The sequence below is a fragment of the Canis aureus genome, chromosome 8 (assembly GCF_053574225.1).
Source record: "Canis aureus isolate CA01 chromosome 8, VMU_Caureus_v.1.0, whole genome shotgun sequence".
Lineage (NCBI taxonomy): Eukaryota > Metazoa > Chordata > Mammalia > Carnivora > Canidae > Canis > Canis aureus.
The window spans coordinates 14,946,004-14,967,384 of NC_135618.1; the positions used below are offsets into that span (position 1 = coordinate 14,946,004).

Sequence of the window (21,381 nt, forward strand, 5' to 3'; positions counted from 1 at the left end):
GCTCAGTCTGTGTCTGTACTGTGTCCCTACCGGGAATCCTTTAAGATCCACATCTAGCCCATTTTTGTCCATGAGGTTCTCACTGAATATCTAGTCCTCAAGGAGCTCTATCCTATCCTAGGAATAGCAGTCAGGGCTACTTCATATAATGTTTTTCTAGTTAACCATACTGTATTCTCTCTTAGTTTGTTATGCATTAATTTCTCCAGACTTTTTAAGTTAGGGACATTTCTGAGTTAGGGACCAAGCTATTTGAGTTAGGGGTCTAGTCTATCCAGAATCGCAGATGGGGCTACTTTTTGTAATTTGTCTACCCAGAGGATGTCCCATCTGCTAATTAACACAAAAGCACAGCAGAGGCCAGCTTCAGCCCTCTCCTTCCCTTATACTCTATTTCAGACATGTGCCAACCAACCCAGCTGCCACGGAGACACCACAGTTAGTCCCTGAGAAGAAAAATAATCCTCCTAGATCCTTTGAGTGATACCATCCATCAAACATTTTCTTTCAAGACCACCACCTTTCATATATGTGGAAAGTTAACACAGCCTTCCAGATGAAGCAGAACAAAAGATATTCTCTAAAGGAAACATAGAAAAAGCCACCAAATTCAAATTCTGAGACAGGTTCAACAATTGTTAAAAGTCCTAGAAATACAGTAAAGATACAGTATGAGTAAAAGAAGATGGAAAGGCCAGGATTGCTTGCTGAAGAAGCTGCAGGAAATAAAGGGGGAAAAACTCAGCAATTGGTAGGCAATGATTTCTTCTGAGACAAACTGGACCAAGTCTAGCACTAAGGTAGACGAGTAAAGACTTAAAAGGGCAAAAAAATTAATTGTGCGCCTTGGGGCATATAGATTTCCTCTCTTTGGCTGAGAGGAGCTTTTGTCTTTGGTCCTTTAGTAAGTTGTGAGAAAAAGGTAGTAATCCAGCCCACCATTTAGTGTTAGCCTTGTGGCCTGGGATGAGTCATTTGATCTAGTTCTCATCGGCAAAATGGAAATAATACCATCTCTCTCATTTATTCATCATTCATCTGATATTTATTAAGGGCCCCAGCATGGACCAAGCAAAAAGGAGAAAAATGGTGAGCAAAACAGTCATGGTCTTTGCCCTGATGGAGCATTCTGATCATCTTTCAGGGCTCTTATGGACAAGGAAAATGTCTTTGGACTATAAAGTACTATAGCAGTGGAAGGTTTTCTTCATTATCAATGACTTCCACTATTGACCTAGCTCTGTGATTTGGACAAATCATTATTTTTCTGGGCTTTCCAGTTCTCATCTGTGAAATGAGACAAATTCTTGTCCTAAGTATTCCAAATGCAAAGAAGTTAAGGTTTTTATGTACTTTTGAATCATGCCTTTCTAAAAGATTATTATGAACTATTTCAGACACACAAAAGGATAAGAATAATACAACAACCCTTGGTGTACCAACTGTCTTACTTAAGAAAAGCACTACTAGTGGCATGCCCTCCTTTTCCCCAGAGGAAATAACTGTGATGTGTTCAATATTTCTTATTCTGAATCACGGCCTTTCAAGGATACCTGGTGTATGAGTAAGAATAGTTCACCAGTGAATTCTTTCTACATTTAGGTGTTCTGATTCCCAATGAATGTGAGGTCATAAAGGTGTTTATCGAAGAAAGTTCAAGTACCAGCCTGTTGTCTTCCTGCCAGTCTTGCTTGCTGACCATCCACTAGACAAAATTAGGAAAACCATGTGGCAGGCATTGTGTGCTGCATTTCAAAGGAGCGCAGTTTTGTATTTACCTTTAGAGCCTTCTGGGCAGATTCACTGGATCCAATTGCGATTAGGTTAGGCCCAGCCATGCTGCAGAAACTCTTCAAATGCAAAGCATCAGCCACTGGGACTGTGGAGACCGCATAGTCCTACATGTATGATAGAAATAAGCAGTGTGTCATTGCAGAATAATTTTAAAACTGATTTAAATCTGCCTGAAACAGGGCTATTTCTAGGGAGGTTGCCAGGGGCCCTGAATATCTGGAAGATAAACTGGGACCTGTAGTTTTTGGTATTGCCAGTTAAATAAAGACTACCTTTTTTTGTTTTGTTTTGTTTTAAAGAAAGAGAGAGAGAGTGCACATGCATGGAGCTAGGGAGGGGCAGAGATAGAGGGAGAGAGAGAATCTTAAGCAGGCTCCACACCCAGCATGGAGCAGACACAGAGCCCCATCTCAGGACCCGAGGTGAAATCAAGAGTTGGACACTTAACCGACTGAGCCACCCAGGCACTCCAATAAAGACTACTTTTAAGAAGAAAATGCAGAGCCTCCTTCCAGATGTGTGATTGTGTCAATAGCTAGCTTTGCTGGTTGATCCATGGAGTGGGCTACTCTGGAAGGATGTCTGAATTTCCTGTGCAAACTAGAGCTTCACATCCTCAAGGCAAAAGAGTTTCTTTACTATATATCCCTTCCTAAGCAGTCTGGTGAGTCAATCTATTAATAATCAATAGAGTAAAGGGACTTTGAGAGGATGTACACACAATATCAAGCCCAGTTTCCAGCACACAGTAGGTACTGAGTACGAGTGATTCTTGATTCCAGTGTGAAAAATCTACATTTCATGTTCGAGTCAGTTGGGTCTCCAGATTTTTTTTAAAAGTCATTCATTGTGCCATGAAACCTGCCAGGTGGCTGTATGATTATACACTGGGAGAAAATAGAAGATGTTCACTATAACTTTGTCTTTTGTGGATATGGTAGCCCAGTGCAGCCTATTTATTGAGAAATTTGAATTTGAAAGCTCTTAAAATTTCTAGCAAATGTACAAATATTAGGAATTATTTTGCAAAGCTGGTGACATCTATGAATATTTATTACTGTATGCCAGGCATAAATTATCCTTTACCTACCTTAAAAGTATCAGCCAAGATTTCAGCACCTCGTTGATTTGTCCTTTTGGAAAGGCCCACAAAAAATTCTCTGCCTATAATAAATGTCATGGAACATAGTGAGTAGATGGCACCAGGGACAGCCCACTATTTCTTTATCTGTAAATAATGACCTTAAAGCATCAAACGATTCATTCCTACCACAGAAGGCAGCTCTGCTTGTACTCTGACCCCTGCTTTCTTAACACAAATCTGATTTTAAGCTTTATCCTTAGAAATAAACATTTTCAAATTCACAGAGGTAGAAAGTAGAATAGTGGTTGCCAGGGCCTGAGGGGAGGAGGAAGTGGGAAGTCAGTGTTGAATGGGTATGAAGTTTTAGTTTGGGAAGGTGAAAAAGTGCTGGAGATGGATGGTGGTGATGGTTGCAAAATAATGTGAACGTAGTTAATGTCTCTGAACTATACACTTAAAAATAGTTAAATGGTAAATTCTACAATATGTATATTTTAGCACAATAAAAGAATAAATGTTTCACTTAGGAAATAACACGATTAAATACATTCATGTATAATAAAAAATAAAAAATTAAGTAATAGCAATAAGTTAGTAAGGCTTCCCTTTTATTTTATTTTATTTTTTTTAGGCTTCCCTTTTTTTACCCTACAAGAGTAACACTAAACATTTGAGATGAAGTTGGATTCCTTTTCTTCTAATGATGTAAAGGTTGAAGAAACTATCCATGTAAAGAGAGTTTAGCACTGACTAGTCTTTGGGCCTGACCTCTAAAGAGATGTCTTTAAAACTCTTACTTTTTGTTTCAAATTAAAACATCAGAGATGCCTATTTGCAAAGTACTAAATTTCAGGAGGATGGAACTTTCTATTTATTTGGCTTTCTGAAATTCCATAAATTTTCTTCTCAGAAGGCAAAACACCAAATACAAATGGTCTCCCTAGTTAGGGGCAAGCAAACAATTAATTATAATAGGTAGTGATAGGCAATATGTAATTATGAGGACCCTTAACTTCCCTCAATTCTTTGAAAAAGAATTCTACATGTAATGTGAAAAAATATTCAGAGAAATCAGTACAAATCTTGATCCAGAACATTAGGGTAAAGCATAAGAATAGAAACAATGTAGAAAGAATTGCTTGATAGACTTTACAGATGTTACAACTTTAATCCTCATGATGTCCTTATGAAAGAGGTAAAGACATAGGTCAAATGATGTTATGATAAGTTCCAATGGTTTATGCTCTTGGCAGACAGAGCCACTCTTTGATGGCAGACTCACAGGTTTTTTGTTTTTTGTTTGGTAATGGTATGTCTGTGTTGTCTCTTGAGAAAACTCACTACATATAAATTAAAACTTAACTAAGGGAAAGATCTTTTATTTGATAAAAGTATTACCTACTTTATTAAAAAAGTCAGCTGAAAATAAAAAAAAACAAATCCCTTAATTCTCTCCCTTAATCCTTAATTCTTTCCTTAATATAAAATAGATTTATAAATTAGATTTACATATAATTTTTAGGAAAAACATTTTAAAAATTAAACAAATTTATAATGGTGTGTGTGCACACTATTTCCTTTTTAAAAGACTAAGGTAGCCAAGCACAAAGAAAAGCAAACTGCTTATCTCTTTAAAAAGTAAGTTGGGGGATCCCTGGGTGGCGCAGCGGTTTGGCGCCTGCCTTTGGCCCAGGGAGCGATCCTGGAGACCCGGGATCGAATCCCACATCGGGCTCCCGGTGCATGGAGCCTGCTTCTCCCTCGGCCTATATCTCTGCCTCTCTCTCTCTCTCTGTGACTATCATAAATAAATAAAAATTGAAAAAAAATATTAAAAAAAAAAAAGTAAGTTGGATTTCTGTTTCTGGTAGAATAGTGGACTACATCCCCTAAATGGGCTTTCTGATGAAAATAATTGAACTTTTAGAACTAAAATGTTAAAAAAAATTTGTTGTTGTTTTGTCTCTTAGGTCATTTCTGTATCAATTTACCCTTTTACCTCATTCTTTTATAGGAGAAGCTAGGTCATTCATCCTATTGATGATCCCGCTGTGTTCTGGATTTGGCTGGTTACTTCCTGTGTATCATCTAACATGAAATTGTTCCTTTATACTTTGTATTTTCAGGAAACTGATAGTTTCATATAGATGCTTAATTAGATTCTTGTTAAAATTTCTTTTTGAAAGGACTACTTCAGAGGTGGGGCTGAACTATTGTATCACATCATGTGGCACTTGACTGACAGCCACATTTTCAGTGATACTATGCAATAATCTGTGTGTTCAATGGTGAGTAGCCTGATTTCTCCATTATAAAGATCCCCACAAGTTTTCATAGAAACGTTTTAATAGCCTTTGATGATCATTGCAAAGATCCATTATTTTATTAGGAATCTATATTTACTGGCTAGAATTCTCAAAAAAAAAAAAAGAACTTTCTCAAGTATTTGGCCTACTTGAAATAAAATTCATAAAGGAAAGATAGTTGAATGCCTGAAACTTTCCTTCACTTATTAACTATCAGAGTATTGAGTAGAGTCCCTAGTAGCTTACAATAATGACTGATATGTTTTAAAATAACATCATTGTACATGAATGAATGAGTCAAAGAGTAAGTCATAATGGAAATTAGAAAACATCTAAAACTAATAATAACAAACATATATCAAAACACAAAGGATTTAGCTAAAGCAATACTTGGAAGCAAAATTACATAGCTTAAACTACTTGCATTTAGATGAAAAAAGGTTCAATATTAAAGAGGCAAAGTTCCAACTTGAAATGTAAGAAAAAAGGACAAAAAAAAAAAAAACCAAAGAAATTTGAAGGAAGGAATTAAAGATAGAAACAGGAAGAGGAAAAGAAACCTGTGAGAGAGAGAGAGAGGATTGAACAAAGTCCAAAATTGGTTCTTTGGAAAGATTAATAAAATTGACAGATCTCTGGCACAAAAGAAAAAAGAAAAGGCACAAATAAACATTACAAATGAAAGAGGGACATAGGTATAGTGCCATGAAGCTTAAAACAGATATAAAGAAGATAAGAAGTTTATATCCAACATTTTGACAACTTAGATAAAATAGATAAAATATTAGAAGACAACAGAATTCTCAAAAACTGACTCATAAAATCCTCAATTATTCATACAATCATTAAAGGAATTGAATTGGTTTAAAATCCCTCCACAGAGAAAGTACTTGGCCCACAGAGCCTGATTATAGGTAAGTTCTATCAAAGTTCAAGGAATGCGCAATTCAAATAGTACTGATTCTTGAGAATAGAAACATAAGAAATATTGCCTAATGTATGTTATAAGGTTAACACAACTCTTTTACCAAAATCAGAGAAGGAAAGCAAGAAAAATTACAGGTCATAGAAATGAAAGTCTTAAGAAAAAAATGAACAAAGTAAATCCAGCACTGTAGTAAAGAGAGAATATATCATGATAGAGTTTGACTTCATCCTAGGGATGCAAAATTGATCAAGTATCAGAAAAATAAATTAGTGCAATTAACCACATCAATAGATTTCAAGAAGAAAATCATATACATTTCACTGGAGCAAAAAGTGTTTATCACCTGAAACTCCATTTCTCGCTGTTTACTTTAGAGAAACTCATATACATTCCCAGGAGACATACAAAGAATGTACAATACTGAAAATAATTGAAAAAACTGGAAAACACTCAAATACACATCAGTAGTAGAATGGATAAATACACTGTGGTATATTCTTAACCATGGAATACCACACAGCAGTGAAGGATGAAAAGCTATAGCTACTACAGCAAGTTAGATCGAAAACAGACAAATCGCAGAATAGTTCATATAGTATGACCCTGATCATATAAAGTTATAAGACAAGTAAAACTAAACAACATATAATTTAGGAATGCATAGATTGAGGTAAAACTCAAAGAAAGATAAGGCAAGATTAATGCAAAATGCAGGACAGTGGTTACCTCAGGCTGAGAGAAGCTAGAGGTTGGCAGTAGGGCTCCTGTGGTCCCGGCAATATTCTATTTCTTTAAGCCAGGTGGCAGGCACCAGGTGCTCATTTTATCATTGGTCTTTAAACTGTACATAGACATTTATAACTATTTTTATTTGCTCCATATTTCACAAGAATAAAAAATAAAAGTAGAGGTAAGTTGACATCTATTTAAGAGAAATAGGATTGAAATAATTTCTGCCAGTAGCTGACACCTGACTCACAAGATTCTCAGTGGAACTGGAGTTGGATAGTTGCTTTCCTTCTGTCCATTTCCTGATAAACTGTTAATGAAGCTCTGAGTTGCAGAAGAAAGAGGACCCAGAACGCATGGAAAGTACTACAGATTTTGTTTTTTACCCAACTCTGCTCAATCTAAAAATTGAGTGGTGATGGCTGGACGATATCATGAATGTGGTTAATGCTCCTTGAATTGTATACTTAAAAATGGTTAAAATGGAAAATTTCATGTTATATGTATTTTATCATGATTAAATCAAAAAGGAAAAAACATGAGAAGTAGGAAGTAGAAGAAGGCAGGACCAGGCATCAGGCATGAATGAGGTGCCACGCAGATAAAGATCTAATATCCGAGGACTATCTCAATTTTGAATAAAATAACTTTCAAGATATTAACTTAAGGTTTAAATATTACCAAAAGAAATTACAGATAGTGTCAAAGGCAAGCCTCAGTTCTTAGGTACCTAATTAGAAGTTGGGGCCAAAACATAAGGGTTGAAAGGCTATGGAAAGATCTCTGACCAAAGGAAGAGATTTCTAGCATAAGCTGTGTCATGACCTGAGAAGGTTTTAGGGAATCTGTTCAGCTCAGCTGTTACGATAACTAAATGGCCGTGAACACAGCTTGGTTTTATTTTTATTTTTTAAATATTGTATTTATTTATTATGAGAGACACAAAGAGAGAGGCAGAGACATAGGCAGAGGGAGAAGCAGACTCCTTGTGGAGAGCCCGATGTGGGACTCCATCCCAGGACCCAAGGATCACTACCTAAGCCAAAGGCAGACGCTCAACCACTGAGCCACCCAGGCGTTCCCACAGTTTGGTTTTAAACCATACTTCAAATATTATCTGTACCTGCTTACAAGAAGTTATTTATTATATGGCTATGTTCCAGTACAAAAGGGTTTTTATTGTAAAGAAGCGTGATTTACACATCTCACTTTTCACAAAAGCCTATTTTCTAAGAGAAACAGGCTGTTGTTCTGTGTTGCAAAAAGAATGAAAGTGCCATCAATGGGAGACACAAAGAATATCTAAGGGGAACTTACTAGGCAGATTCAAAAGAATGCCTGAGTCTGCTTGGACATGGCCAGAGCTGAGAATGCAGCGTAGGCCTCCCTGACCCCTTGGTTCTGCATTCTTAGAGCTCACTGGGTGTGCACACCGTGCCCCAGAGGCAGGGCCCTTGCCTGTGACAATAGTAGCACAGGTTGTGCAGTGCATAACTCCAGCGGGTACTGTTCAGAAGTCTGGGATAAGAGTGGTGTCACCTGGAGATCAGCCACACAGTGGCTTCACCCATAGGTACATGACACTGAGCAAAGAATTAGTTGTCACAGGAAAAATACCTCTCCCCCTCCAAGAACATTTATTATATAAAAATGTAAGGACTACAAAGCATTATATTTATATTAAGATGAAGATGGCTATATTTTCTCTATATACACAAAGGATTCAATATAAAATTCACATAAGCTAAAATATTAGAACTCAAAAAGCTTCATGTTTTCAGTTGGCCACCTGTGTTACATTTCCCCAGTCCCTGGGAACCTGCCCTTGCTGGTAGGGCTACATCTAGGAGACAGGTATTTATAATCTCTGACACTGAGGGAAAAATAAACTCTCACTATAAATTAAAAATGATTATCAATTGTCTTACTTATCAGTATAACTAGAATGAATCTGGGGATCCATTTTAGTACATGACTTTTGCAAAGCAATAATACGATCATAAAGAGCTGGAAAGGTTAAACGCTACAATTACTGTTTCTTTACAAGCAATATTATGCCCTCTATAAAAGCTGATTCTAGTTAGATCCATAATAATATTAGCTGTTTATATTTTGTTGAGTTCTGCTATTACTCATCTGGCATTGAAGGCAAATCAATTTGCATTGAAATTATTTAAATTCATCTTGCTGTCAGGGCAAGAAAATTATTTGTAAATGATGCATCTTGAGTTAAGAATCTTTTAAATGCAAACCAGATATAATAACACACAATGCAAAACCATGCTACCCACAAACTCACATTGTAGAATATAGTAGATGCAATCTACAAAATGATAGGTACCCGCTGATAACATTTTTGTAAAAAAATAAACAAATACAACATGCATACAAAAGTACTAAAAGGACACACACCCAAATGTTGAAATGATTATCTTTGAATAAAAGGTCAGTTTTGTTTAATTTCTTTTGTGCTTTTCAGTATTTTCCAAATTCCCTACAGTTAGCATTTTTACTTTGGTAATTAAAAAAAAAAACAACCAACCAACCCTATAGTTAGTTAAACAAGTGAACACAAGCCAGGTATTTAGTTTTGAGTAGGAGAGAGTGAGGATGAAGATACCTGTGAATAAGACGTCTCCACCATCTAAGGTTGCATTTTCATCTTTCATCTCTACTAGATTGAGCTGAAGTTTTTCTAATGCTTCTTTCATCATGTCAACCTGTTGAAAATAAAATGATTCAGATTGATATCCTATCATTTTCTTTTCTTTTTTTTTTTTTTAAGATTTTATTTATTTACTCATGAGAGACACACAGAGAGAGAGAGAGAGAGAGAGAGAGAGAGGCAGAGACACAGGCAGAGGGAGAAGCAGGCTCCAAGCAGGGAGCCTGACGTGGGACTCGATCCCAGGACTCCAGGATCACGCCCTGGACTGAAGGCGGTGCTAAACTGCTGAGCCACCCAGGGATCCCCAACAAGATCTAATTTTAAACCTTAAGTCAGTCAGTAAGTCAGAACTGCACACACACTGAGTAATATATGGAAGAAATATCAATGACAATAACCTGTAACTCGAAATCTCAGCCCACAGGATAGTCATTGTTTTCTGTTCAAATATTTTCTAAGATGTCACAACATCTAAGGCTTCTCTGTAGGTCTAAACTGCTAATTAAATTTAACCTAGGTCCCTAGAGGTGATTAACAAATACAATAATTGCAGTCAAACCAAAGAATACTTGAAAATTAACTTCAGGGTCTTTTTAAGATTCCAGGGTATAGTCTAAAGCACAGAGATATTCTGGGCTGAATTAGGGAGTACTTCTAGTGAGGCTTATTTTTAATGCAAGAAAACATATAAGGCATGACAAATGCCCTTTGAAATTCACAGTTTAATTCACATCCTTCCAGCAGTTCAACAATTCAAATATTTCTGAAGGTCTGTATAAACTTTGACATGGTGAAGACATACATCCAGAAAATATGAATAGGGGAGAAAGGAAAAACAAGAGATCACATGACACTGAGAAAAGCTGGTAGTTCAACCAAAATACAACATGCCCAGGACACAAGCTGAATTGTCAATGAAGAGTTTAGGAGACAACTACAGCAGAGTAACTTCTGAAGTAATAAAAATATGGAAATATTCTGACAACAAGCCTGACATTCATGCAAAGAAAGAAAAAGAGGATACAAATTAAAATAAATAGATCATCTCATCCTTGTCCTGGAACTCATGTAAAAATTCTACAAACCAGAGTGACTCAGAACAATAAAAACTTATTTCCATGGACAAAATGGTCTTCATGTCGTAATAAATATATCTAGTGTTCTCTTTTACCAGCAGAATAGGTTTTTCTATGTAACAAGAAGGGGAATCATTACTGTAGCATAAAAAAAGAAGCAAAATAACATTTACCATGGCTTTCTGGGCTACTGTGAACCCAAGAAAACACAACCATTTCCTTCTGGCATCTGCCTTTGAGTCTATGGAAAATTCTCTGAGCTTGCAAAGAGATCTTTAGAATGCAGCTACTGTACCTTTTGTCTCTCGCGCGATGCTATTGCTTGTATTGTAATTTAACATTTCAAAGATTACTAGGAATACAGCAATAACATGCATTTTGATCTGAAAAATGTATATGTAATGTTACTTGATTCTTAAGAGTTTAAAGAGAAATTTTATTTGATTCTTAGGTGTTTAAAGAGAACAGAAGTAGGGAGGCTAATAAATACCAGCTTCAGAAACATTGTATTTCTTTAAAAGTCCTGTGTCTTTCAAATTAAAGTCTTAGAGGATAAAATGCTTGTGGTTTCTTAAAAGTTAAAACAGCTGCACCAATATGAAAAAGCTGGCTTTTGCGCAAGGCCCGTACTTTTCTTTTTCTCCTTAAATATTCAGTCACATCTCTATAAACAAAGTCATCAGGATAGGTCCATAACACAAACATTGATGATATCATGTTACTTTCAGAGTTAAGGGTATGGACAAGTTTAAAAATTTGTTAAATGTCAAGTAAATAGTTCTGAGAATTGTAGAACCATATGGCATCAAATCGGCAATGCTAACTCCAGGGAAATTTCTGGAGAAGAAACAAGAGAGGCTGAACCTGGGAGGATGTCCATGGAGAACCACAAACTCTTGGCATATTGGTTCCATGAAGCAGACAAACTCGGTTGCAAACAAGGCCCAGTATTGCCCTCACACACGGGCCCATTGCAAGTCAGTTATTCAGGCAGTTAGAACACTAAATATAACTATAGAAGTGGGAATTTTTACAGGAAAAGATCCAAACCATGAGCCTTCAAAGAAACTGCCCATTCTGCGGTTACATAGCCATGGTTAATGTTGACTTAATTAACTTTCAAGAGGAAAAAAAAAAAAAAGGCCAAACAACACACCCACCTTTTACTGAGACACTAACCTTGCATAGTGGAACTCAGCATTACTCAGGGTGGAGAGAAACTGTCAGACAAACAGCATTAATTCTAAAGGTTGAGTTGAATAGGTCAAGTTAGCCCAAAAAATTCAAAATAAAAGGGTAAATTGGAGAAACCACCTTAATTCATTTAGAACCTAACGCCAATACTGTTTTCATGCTATAGAGATTTACAAGACCTTTCTTCCTCCCCTTTTCACTCTGCACTTTGTCTCAATCTTTTACTTTGTACTCCCATTTTTTTTTGCCCTCTCTTTGCTTCTCCCAGCTTTTGCTACTGATCCCTTCCCTGACCACAGCGGGTTCAAATCACTTCTGTGGCCTCTATCCATCCAACCCACACGTCTTTCTCAAGAGCTGGTACTAATTTTGAGGTCATTATCATTTCCTTTTTTTCTTCCTTCCCTCCCCATCTCCTTTTCCTTCCTTCTTCCCCACCCCTCCCCGGAGTACTATTGTCAAAAAATGTAGAGCTCCTGGAGTTACATCCCCTGGGAATGTCTGCATAGTGTAGTGTTACCATCAGGGGCCTGGGATTCAAATCTCAGCTTGGCTACTTATTAGCCAGTAACAGCTGCTTAAACTTTCTGGACCTCAGTTTTCCTATCTTTAAAGTGGGCGGTTGGTTATAATAGTAGCAACTTCCTAGGCTCCTCTTGATGATGAAATACATGTGGAGCCCTTAGCACATTGTTATTGCTCAATACATATTAGTTAGGACTTCTATCATTTTGATGAATAACAGCTTACATGGACCCAATGACAAACACTCGTACTATGAAACTGACCCACAAAAGAAAGCTGTTGCTTTTTCTTACATTTGGACAAATTTCTTATGTTTTACCCCCACGACGGATCCCATCTGCTTTCAAGTGAATTAAAGTTACAATCTTTTCCGCAAAGCCAATGTAAAGTGAAGACACATTTAAATTAAAATCATGCCAGTTTGACTTCCTTCCAGTTCCTGGAATCTGTCAGGCTATGTGGTAGATTTCTTGTATAATCTCTGCTTTAAAATAGCCCCCTGCACGTATGACACAAGGTGGGAAGTGGGCCTATCTGGTAAGATGTCCCGCAGGACTCAAAGGGGCGTCAGCCAAGATGATACGGAATGATTACAGTTCCTAAATATATAATTCATTCTGAAGAATTCCCTCCCTTTTCTTAACATTTTCCGTTCTACTCTCTTCTTAACCCTCATTTTCTGTTCTACTCTCTTCTTAACAGCCCTCATTTCTGTTACCTCATTTGTTCTTCACGTTTACATCATCACCCCGTTTTATGTCACACCTTTTGGGTTCTCACTGTGAATGGAAAGAATTGGGGATATGAGTACAGGCTTTACCACTATCAGGTATGTTACTTGGGACAAGTTATACTTTCTGAGCCTCGGTTTCCTAATCTACAAGTTGGATACTGTTTTCCCTCTAACAGGGATCACGTAACAAATAAACTAATATGTAGTGCCCGGCATGCTATACTCAAAACCAGTGGTTGCTGATGTTATTGTTTTGCTCTAAATTAACTCAGTCTTGGTTGCGATTCTGGCTACCATTCAAAAAGAAAAAAAAGACAAAAACATACCACTTGATCCCAACTCTTCTTTTCCTCTTGCAAAATATCCCCCAAACACAAAATGCTACAATAAATATAAAATCTTACACACTTTTATTAGGAAGTTATATTTATGGTAGCCTGCAAGAGCACCGTAATTGGTTCAATATTCTTTATTTAGATGCAAATATTTTTCAGTTGGCCCTGTCCAAAGTTGCCTTTGCTGCCTATTTTCAACAACAACCACTCTGAATGTTTTACATCTTCACTTTGGATGTCGTGAAGGTGGCTCACAAGGCCTGATGAACAGTTTTGTGCTGCAGTTCCATTATGTCTGCATCAACCTGCTTGCCAAGCTGCTTTCCTTTAGCTGCTTCAGCTCAGTGGGGTGCCAGATGTTGTGATTACAAATGAGGACCTTGGCATTGGCTTGTCTGTAGCCTATATGCCTCTGTCCCCCACAGATCTGCCATGTGTTGGGAGTTGTGCTATCAACACTATTGCCACTAGGTTTTCAATGCCCATTTCAATGTTCCAAATTCCTTTATTACTCATATTATATGAGCTTTAAAATTATACTGTCATCCTATTCATATTCTTATCTAGCTCTTAAAAGGTGAACAGCAGCAACATAGCTTTGTTGGTAGTCAAATAGTTTCATTTTCTCAATTTGTTGCTGATTTTGTTTTGCCTTTTATTTTATTTTTTTAAGATTTTATTTATTTATTTGAGAGAGAAAGAGAAACAGAGAGCACAAGAAGGGGAGAGGGAGAAGCAGGCTCCTTGACAAGCAGGGAGCCCGAAGCTGGGCTATATCCCAAGATCCTGGGATCATGACCTGAGCCGAAGGCAGACATTTAACAGACTGAGCCACCCAGGTGCCCCTTGTTTTGTCTTTTAATGTTAAGTATGACATGTAGATAATGCTTAGGAAGCCACTCAAGAAGCTGATGTGATGTCTCTATCATGTCAAGGCACAGCTGGCTGGAAACTTGGTGATACATCAAAGTTACACTGTGTTGTCTCTGGTCACACTCAAAAGGCCACATTTCATTTAGTGTGTTCTTTGTTAATCAGTACATCTTTGATCTTAATATATATATATATATATATATATATATATATATATTATAAAGCAAAGTAATATGAATAGAATATATAAACCACATCAGGAATATTCACCAATGACAGCCTACATATTAATTACCACCCTTCAACTTTGGGATGCCTGAGGTTTGTTCAGTGGTTTATTCCTTAACTTTCCCACACGTGCTAATTAAATTACTAAATTACTAAAACTAACCAGACCTACCAAAAAAAATCAAGGAGAGGCTTAACATATTAAATGACTCAGTCTTAAAAATTCCTAAATAAGAACATATTGGAATCCTCTGCTATAATTCTAGGACAAAACTCTTAAAAGGAATTTAATTAGCAATGATAATAGCAAACACTTATGTAGTCTTCCTGTGTATCAGATACTCTCAAGAACTCATGTTTAACTAATATAACCCTCATAATCCAGTGAAGCAAGTATAAGCATTATTTCTGTTTTAGAGATGAGTAAGCAGGGGCACAGCAGGTGACTCACTCAAGGTTTTAAACCAGCAGAACTGAGATTTAAACTCAGAGAACTTTACTCTGCAGCTTGTATTCCTATACAAGATAATTTATATATCTCTTATATAGTCAAATGAAAATAAATATTAGAAAAGATTATAAGCATCTATAATACTCTTAAAAACAGATTATGTTCCTTTTATCTATTTGAACAAAAATGTGTACTCAGACATTCTAGAAGAATGGGGGTAAGAGGAAGAGGTTACAAACTGTGGCAATGTGAACTTATGTTTGGTTTCTAAAGGCCCCAAATTTTGTTTTCCTAAGCATGTACAAACTAATGAATTTTGGGAGCCACTACTGTATCCTTTCAATTTCTAGATCAGATCATGAGGAGTTATTTGGAGAGAACTTTCTAGATTGTCAACAAATATGTTTTAATTACAGTATGATTACAAAAGCACATGGACATGAAGATACACTCCAAGCCATGTCACCATACACATTCCAAACCAATTCAATCAACTGGAAAAGATTCTGAGAATCTACCACATCGGCAAGCATGGAGGAAGAATTCTAAGAGGCCTAAGACTGCCACCACCACCTGATGTAAGTGTCGTGCACAAATCTCTCCCTTTGGGTGGTAAAAGAACATATAAATATGATATCACTCCTGTGATTAGGCATGTTTTATGGCACAGGTAAAGATATTCTACAGATGCAATTAAGTCTCTAGTCAGTTAATCTGAGTTAATCAAAAGAGAGATTATTTTGGGTGGAGCTGACCTAATCAAGTGAGCCCTTAAAAGGGAGTTTACAGGTCAGAGATGGAAGTCAGAGAAATGTTGTCCTACTCGTCTGGATAAAAAAGCAAACAGCCATGTTGGGAACTGCCTACTGAGGGATGCCTACAGAGCAGCCTCTAAGAACTAAGAGCAACTCCGAGTCAACAGCCAGCAAAAAACAGGGAGCTTAATCCTACAACCACAAGGAATTGAATATTCAACCTACAACCTGAGTGAGCTTGGAAAATCTAAGCTCCAGATGAAAAACAGAACCCAGCTGACAACTAGGCATGCCATGCTCAGACTTCCAATCTGCAAAATCTGTAAGATACTAAGTAGGTGTTCTTTTAAGTGCTATGTTTATGGTAAACTGTTACACAGCAATAGAAAACTAACACAGAAAGTCCCAAATTTGAACATATTTTATTTTAAACATTTATTTATAAAGGTATTTGTTCAGAAGCAAAATGTTGAGCTAAATGCTTATTTCCAAGTTGTTTGTTCAGAATGTGGTGTAAAAGTTCTTAAGATATTCCTAAGAAATTCCCAAGAAAACAATGTTTTAAATTAAGAGTTTAAAGTCCCAGATCCAACAACTTCCTTAATCCATTATTTACTGAAATGTTGTGTAATTATATTTTAAAATATGGAAAACACATTGCAGTACTGTTTTTTTAAAGTTATAAATCTAATACATGTTCATAGAAATGAAAATGATAAAAGTAATACAAAAAATGTGCCTTGAGCCATCTCAGTCTTACTCTCAGATTCATTCATTCAGTAAATATCAAGTGTCTGTTCTGAGCTAGATACCATGATAGACAGTGATCAATGGTCATCAAAAAATAGACATGACCCCTGCTACAAAGTGCCCTTAGCATAACAGATATTTAAGATGCAACGGTCAACATTATGATAAGAGCTATGTGGGAAAATAACAATGTGTTTTGAGAAGTAAGAAGGCTACATGCTTCAGGGGTTCAAGGAAGGTTATTCTGAGGCAGTAACATTTAAATTAAGAAATGAAAATATTGGGGAGCCCAGGTGGCTCGGAGGTTTAGCGCCGCCTCAGCCCAGGGTGTGATCCTGGAGACCCGGGATCAAGTCCCCTGTCAGGCTCCCTGCTTGGAGCCTGCTTCTCCCTCTGCCTGTGTCTCTGTCTCTCTCTCTCTCTCTGTGCCTCTCATGAGTAAATAAATAAAATCTTTTAAAAAAAGAAATGAAAATACTAATAATGATTATCTATTCCTGCTGGTGGGTCATCTGGAAGTCTTCCCTAGAAATAAAACGGGTTTCTGGATGATTCTCAGATCATAAACAGTTCCCCTTAATATATGAAAAATTAATTACAGGCTTATTGTACTAGGAAAACAGTCAACAGAACTGGAAACTATTTGTTATATTACATCTTCAAAAGTTATCAGACAGAGTCAAGTAAATGTCATTAATCCTGTGATTATTCTGGGAACTCATGATATTCACGATGGCCAAGATGTATGAAAGTTTTATAACTACCTCATTCATTTTTCTTTTATTGAGCTTTAATAATAACTGTTGCATGAATAAGATCTATAAAATATTTCCCACACACTATTAAATATCCATTGCATTTTTCCTCATTGATTTCTTTCTCCTTTTTTAAAGATTTTATTTATTTATTCATGAAAGACACAGAAAGAGAGGCAGAGACATAGGCAGAAGGAGAAGCAGGCTCCATGCAGGGAGCCCGATGTGGGACTCGATCCTGGGACTCAGGGATCATGCCCTGAGCCAGAAGGCAGATGCTCAACCACTGAGCCACCCTGGCATCCCAATTTCCTGGATTTCTAAACTTATTAGTTTATCTCTAGTGATATGGATTTATAAATGTATTGGTTTATCTCTAGTGACAAGTTCTAAAAATTAACCAGGATATTAGCATCTTGGTTTCCATATTTGTAAAATGAGGGGGGTAGAGCTTAAAAATGAAGTCATTTCCAGCTCTAGATTTCAAAAAGTTGTAGTCTCAGAATGGTTTTTGGCATTCATAAACGTGACTGTAACTGTAATTCTATTTCCCTCCAAGAGAGTTTACTGAAAACATCCCAGATAGTTATTCATGAGTAAAGTATTCTGATGTTTAACCAAATTCAGTCAGAAGCAAGAAGCTAAAAAAAAAAAAAAAAAAAGAAAGAAAGAAAGAAAGAAAGAAGAAGCAAAAAGCTGAGTATATGGGTGTGGGGAAGAGATAGCAAACCCAAAAGTAGATTAAAAAATTTAAGATGAAAACCCTCAGAGACCAACAGAAGGATTCTGCTGTAGTGGGAAAAACCGTATCTAGAAAACAAGGTGTATAAATGTCAACTTAACACTAACTTATGATACTTTGTGGGTTTTTTGCATTTTTTGTTTAGTATTGCTAATTACTGGCCAACAGTGATAATAATTACACTATGTAAAGCACCAATAATTTTCTTTCTTTTTAAAATTTTATTTATTTATTTATTTGAAAGAGGGAGAGCACACAGGGAGAGTGAGAGGGAGAAGTAGACTCCTGCTGAGCAGATAGCCCAATGCAGGGCTCAATCCCAGGAGCCTGAGATCATGACCTGAGCCAAAGGCAGATGCTTAACCGACTGAGCTGCCCAGGTGCCCCAATAATTTTCTTATGAGAAAACAGCTACCAGGCTCTGCTTAGGTGCTAACCTCTGCATACTTTATCATATTCATATGTAATATAGGAGACTTCATCAACTTTGGGTTCATCCCTACCCAGGTCCCAGGATAAATCACCATCTGAGAAAGGAGAATCTAACAGGCTCCAGGCCAATCCTCTTGAGATTTAGCATTAAGTCACTCTTTATGCTTTATTCCACTTTAGACCATATATCTAAATGCTACTTTGGTTCTTTTTCCTGGGAGTCCTGTTCTAGTAGCTTATTTTAATCTCTTCCTATGAGGAGGGACATTCTCTGTGTGCTCTCTAAAGATCTGAGCCTTGATTCTACTACTCTGCACTATAGATGAGCTTCCCAGATACACTTACTACAAGCAAGTGGTGCTTGTCACCTCTCTCTCTCTCCATCTCCTCAACATAGAACCAGTATTCCCAAGGGCTGAGGAATCTACCTCTTTACTACTCATAACTCTGGCCCTCTTTTACAATATTAATGCTATAGACTAATCATCATTAATAACATGTAAAATTTATTAAACTCTAAGTGCTAAGCATTGTGCTAAATGATTTTATATGCACCACCTCATTGTATAATGCCATATCCCTTCAGGTATCTCCTAGTCTGAATGAGTCATGCCAGTTCCATCCCTCTTGCCACGGATTGGCACAAATAATCTAATTTTGGCCACTGAAAGGAAGTTCATTGATTCCTGGAGGTATAGAAAGAAACATAATTCCACTTCTTTTGAATATTGGCCTGTCTGGATATGGTACCTGGAACTGGTACTGGTCTGAGAACACAACCGTCATCAAGGATGACAGGGCAAAAAGATGGAAAGAACTGTGCTTGATGACATTGTTGAGCTGATGAATCAATCAACTCTAGAGTCCTGACATTCTTGACATGAGATTTTTCATGCCTTTACCAAGCTGAATTGAGTTTCTGTTAGTTACAGCTAAAAGCAACTCATTGACTTATATAACAAAACTGACAAGCAGTATCCAAAGAGTCCATAACAAGGACACCTGGGTAGCTGAGCGGTTGAGTGTCTGCCTTCAGCTCAGGGCGAGATCCCAGAGTCCCAGGATTGAGTCCTTCATCGAGCTCCCTGCATGGAGCCTGCTTCTCCCTCTGCCTGAGTCTCTGCCTCTCTCTCTCTCTGTGTACCTTATGAATAAAAAAATAAAATCTTTTTTAAAAAAAGAAAGTTCTGATGTTGAATCAACTATTAAATGGAGAGTTTTTCTTTCTCTAGAAATATACCATGAACTGCCATTCAACAAATTACACAATATGTAAGGTGTTATTTTAACTGATAATACCTGCTATCATGGCTGTAAGAATGCTGATCAAATGCTGTTTGACACTAATACCATCCTGCTTATAGAAAACAGCAGATTGCAAATAATAATTTGTAAATCCAAAAGGAAGTATTATACTGCTTCGATTCTGTAGATAAAGCACAACTGTTAAAGCTCCATATGTCAGAGTCAGAAGTTAATGTTCCAACACTCTCATCTCTGAACCAGTACTCAGATCTGGAGAACATGGGAATAGAAAGATTTGACATAAACACAGAAGGAAAACCAATGGAGCCAGAATACACAGGAGAGATTGAAAAAAGCTCTGAAGAAAACCGGGAAATATCCTTTTCATTATCTAGATAGTCCTAGATATTCAAAGGCCCCTCCAGGAAACAGGACAGCTGTATGCAAATGAATGAAACTGGACTACTTTCTAATACCACACACAAAAATAAACTCAAAATGGATTAAAGACCTAAACATGAGACCTGAAACCATAAAAATCCTAGAAGAGGGCACCTAGGTAGCTCAGTTGGTTAAGCATCTGCCTTCGGCTCAGGCCATGATCCCAGGGTCCTGGGATCAAGCACCGCACTGGGCTCTGCTTGGTGGGGAGCCTGCTTCTCCTTCTCCCTCTGCTCCTCCCCACTGCTTGTGCTCTCTGGCTCTATTTCTCTGTCAAATAAATAAAATCTTAAAAAAAAAAAAAACCTAGAAGAATACATAGGCAGTAATTTCTTTGTCATTAGCCACAGTAGCATTTTTCTAGATATGTCTCCTAAGGCAAGGGAAACAAAAGCAAAAATAAACTATTGGGACTACACCAAAATAAAAAGATTTTGCACATCAAAGTAAACCATTAATAAAACAGACAACCTACTGAATGGAAAAAGACATTTGCAAATGATATATCTCAAAAAAGGGTTAATACCCAAAATATATAAATAACTTATACAACTCAACATCAAAAAAAGTACAAATAATTCGATTAAAAAATGGACAGAGGAAACTGGTGCAGCCACTCTGGAAAACAGTATGAAGTTTCCTCAAAGAGTTAAAAATAAAAGTACTCTTGATTCAGCAATCACACTACTATTATTTACCCAAAGAACACAAAAATACTAAATCAAAGGGATCCATGCAATATCTACAATATCTACAATAGCCAATTTATGGAATAGTCCAACTGTCCATCAATTAATGAATGAATAAAGAAGATGTGGTGTGTGTGTGTATAATAGAATATTACTCAGCCATAAAAAAGTATGAAATCTTGCCATTTGCAATGACATGATGGAGCTAGAGAATATAATGCTAGGCAAAATTAGTAGAGAAAGACAAATACCATATAATTCCACTCATATGTGAAATTTAAGAAACAAAGGAAACAAATTTAAGAAACAAAACAAATGAATAAAGGAAAAAAAGGAGAGATAGACAGAGGAAGACCAAGAAACAGAGTTAACTATTGAGAACAAATTGATGGTATAGGTGATGGGGATTAAGGAGGGTACTTGTGAGGAGTGCTGGGTGATGTATTTCTAGGGCCTACAATAGTGCCAGGTGTGTTAAGGTGTTGAATCACTACATAGTTCACTTGAACCTAATATTACACTGTATGTTAACTAAGTGGAATTTAAGTAAAAACTTATAAAAAATTAAAATTTAATTTAAAATTTCAAAAAAAAGGGGGCAGAGGATTTGAATAAACATTTTTCCAAAGGAGACATCCAGATGGTTAA

The 21,381-nt window shown here is 36.8% G+C and overlaps 1 protein-coding gene and 1 long non-coding RNA gene across 5 annotated transcripts in view; one reads left to right on the forward strand and one right to left on the reverse strand.

Annotated features, from left to right (window-relative positions):
* Window positions 1–21,381, forward strand: part of LOC144318364 (uncharacterized) — a 66,415-nt gene that overhangs the window by 32,551 nt on the left and 12,483 nt on the right. For both annotated transcript variants that reach the window (XR_013384227.1, XR_013384226.1), the window contains exons 2-3: window positions 5,065–5,166; window positions 15,341–15,502. This is a non-coding gene — a long non-coding RNA (uncharacterized LOC144318364). The remainder of the gene's footprint in view (window positions 1–5,064; window positions 5,167–15,340; window positions 15,503–21,381) is intronic.
* The window catches only part of DDAH1 (dimethylarginine dimethylaminohydrolase 1), a 134,372-nt gene that overhangs the window by 28,320 nt on the left and 84,671 nt on the right, over window positions 1–21,381 (reverse strand). For all 3 annotated transcript variants that reach the window (XM_077905280.1, XM_077905278.1, XM_077905279.1), the window contains exons 2-4: window positions 9,462–9,561; window positions 2,885–2,958; window positions 1,779–1,898 (exon numbers count right to left, since the gene is read on the reverse strand). In XM_077905280.1, coding sequence (XP_077761406.1) covers window positions 1,779–1,898; window positions 2,885–2,958; window positions 9,462–9,555 — 288 coding nt within the window. In that variant the 5' untranslated portion in view covers window positions 9,556–9,561. The remainder of the gene's footprint in view (window positions 1–1,778; window positions 1,899–2,884; window positions 2,959–9,461; window positions 9,562–21,381) is intronic.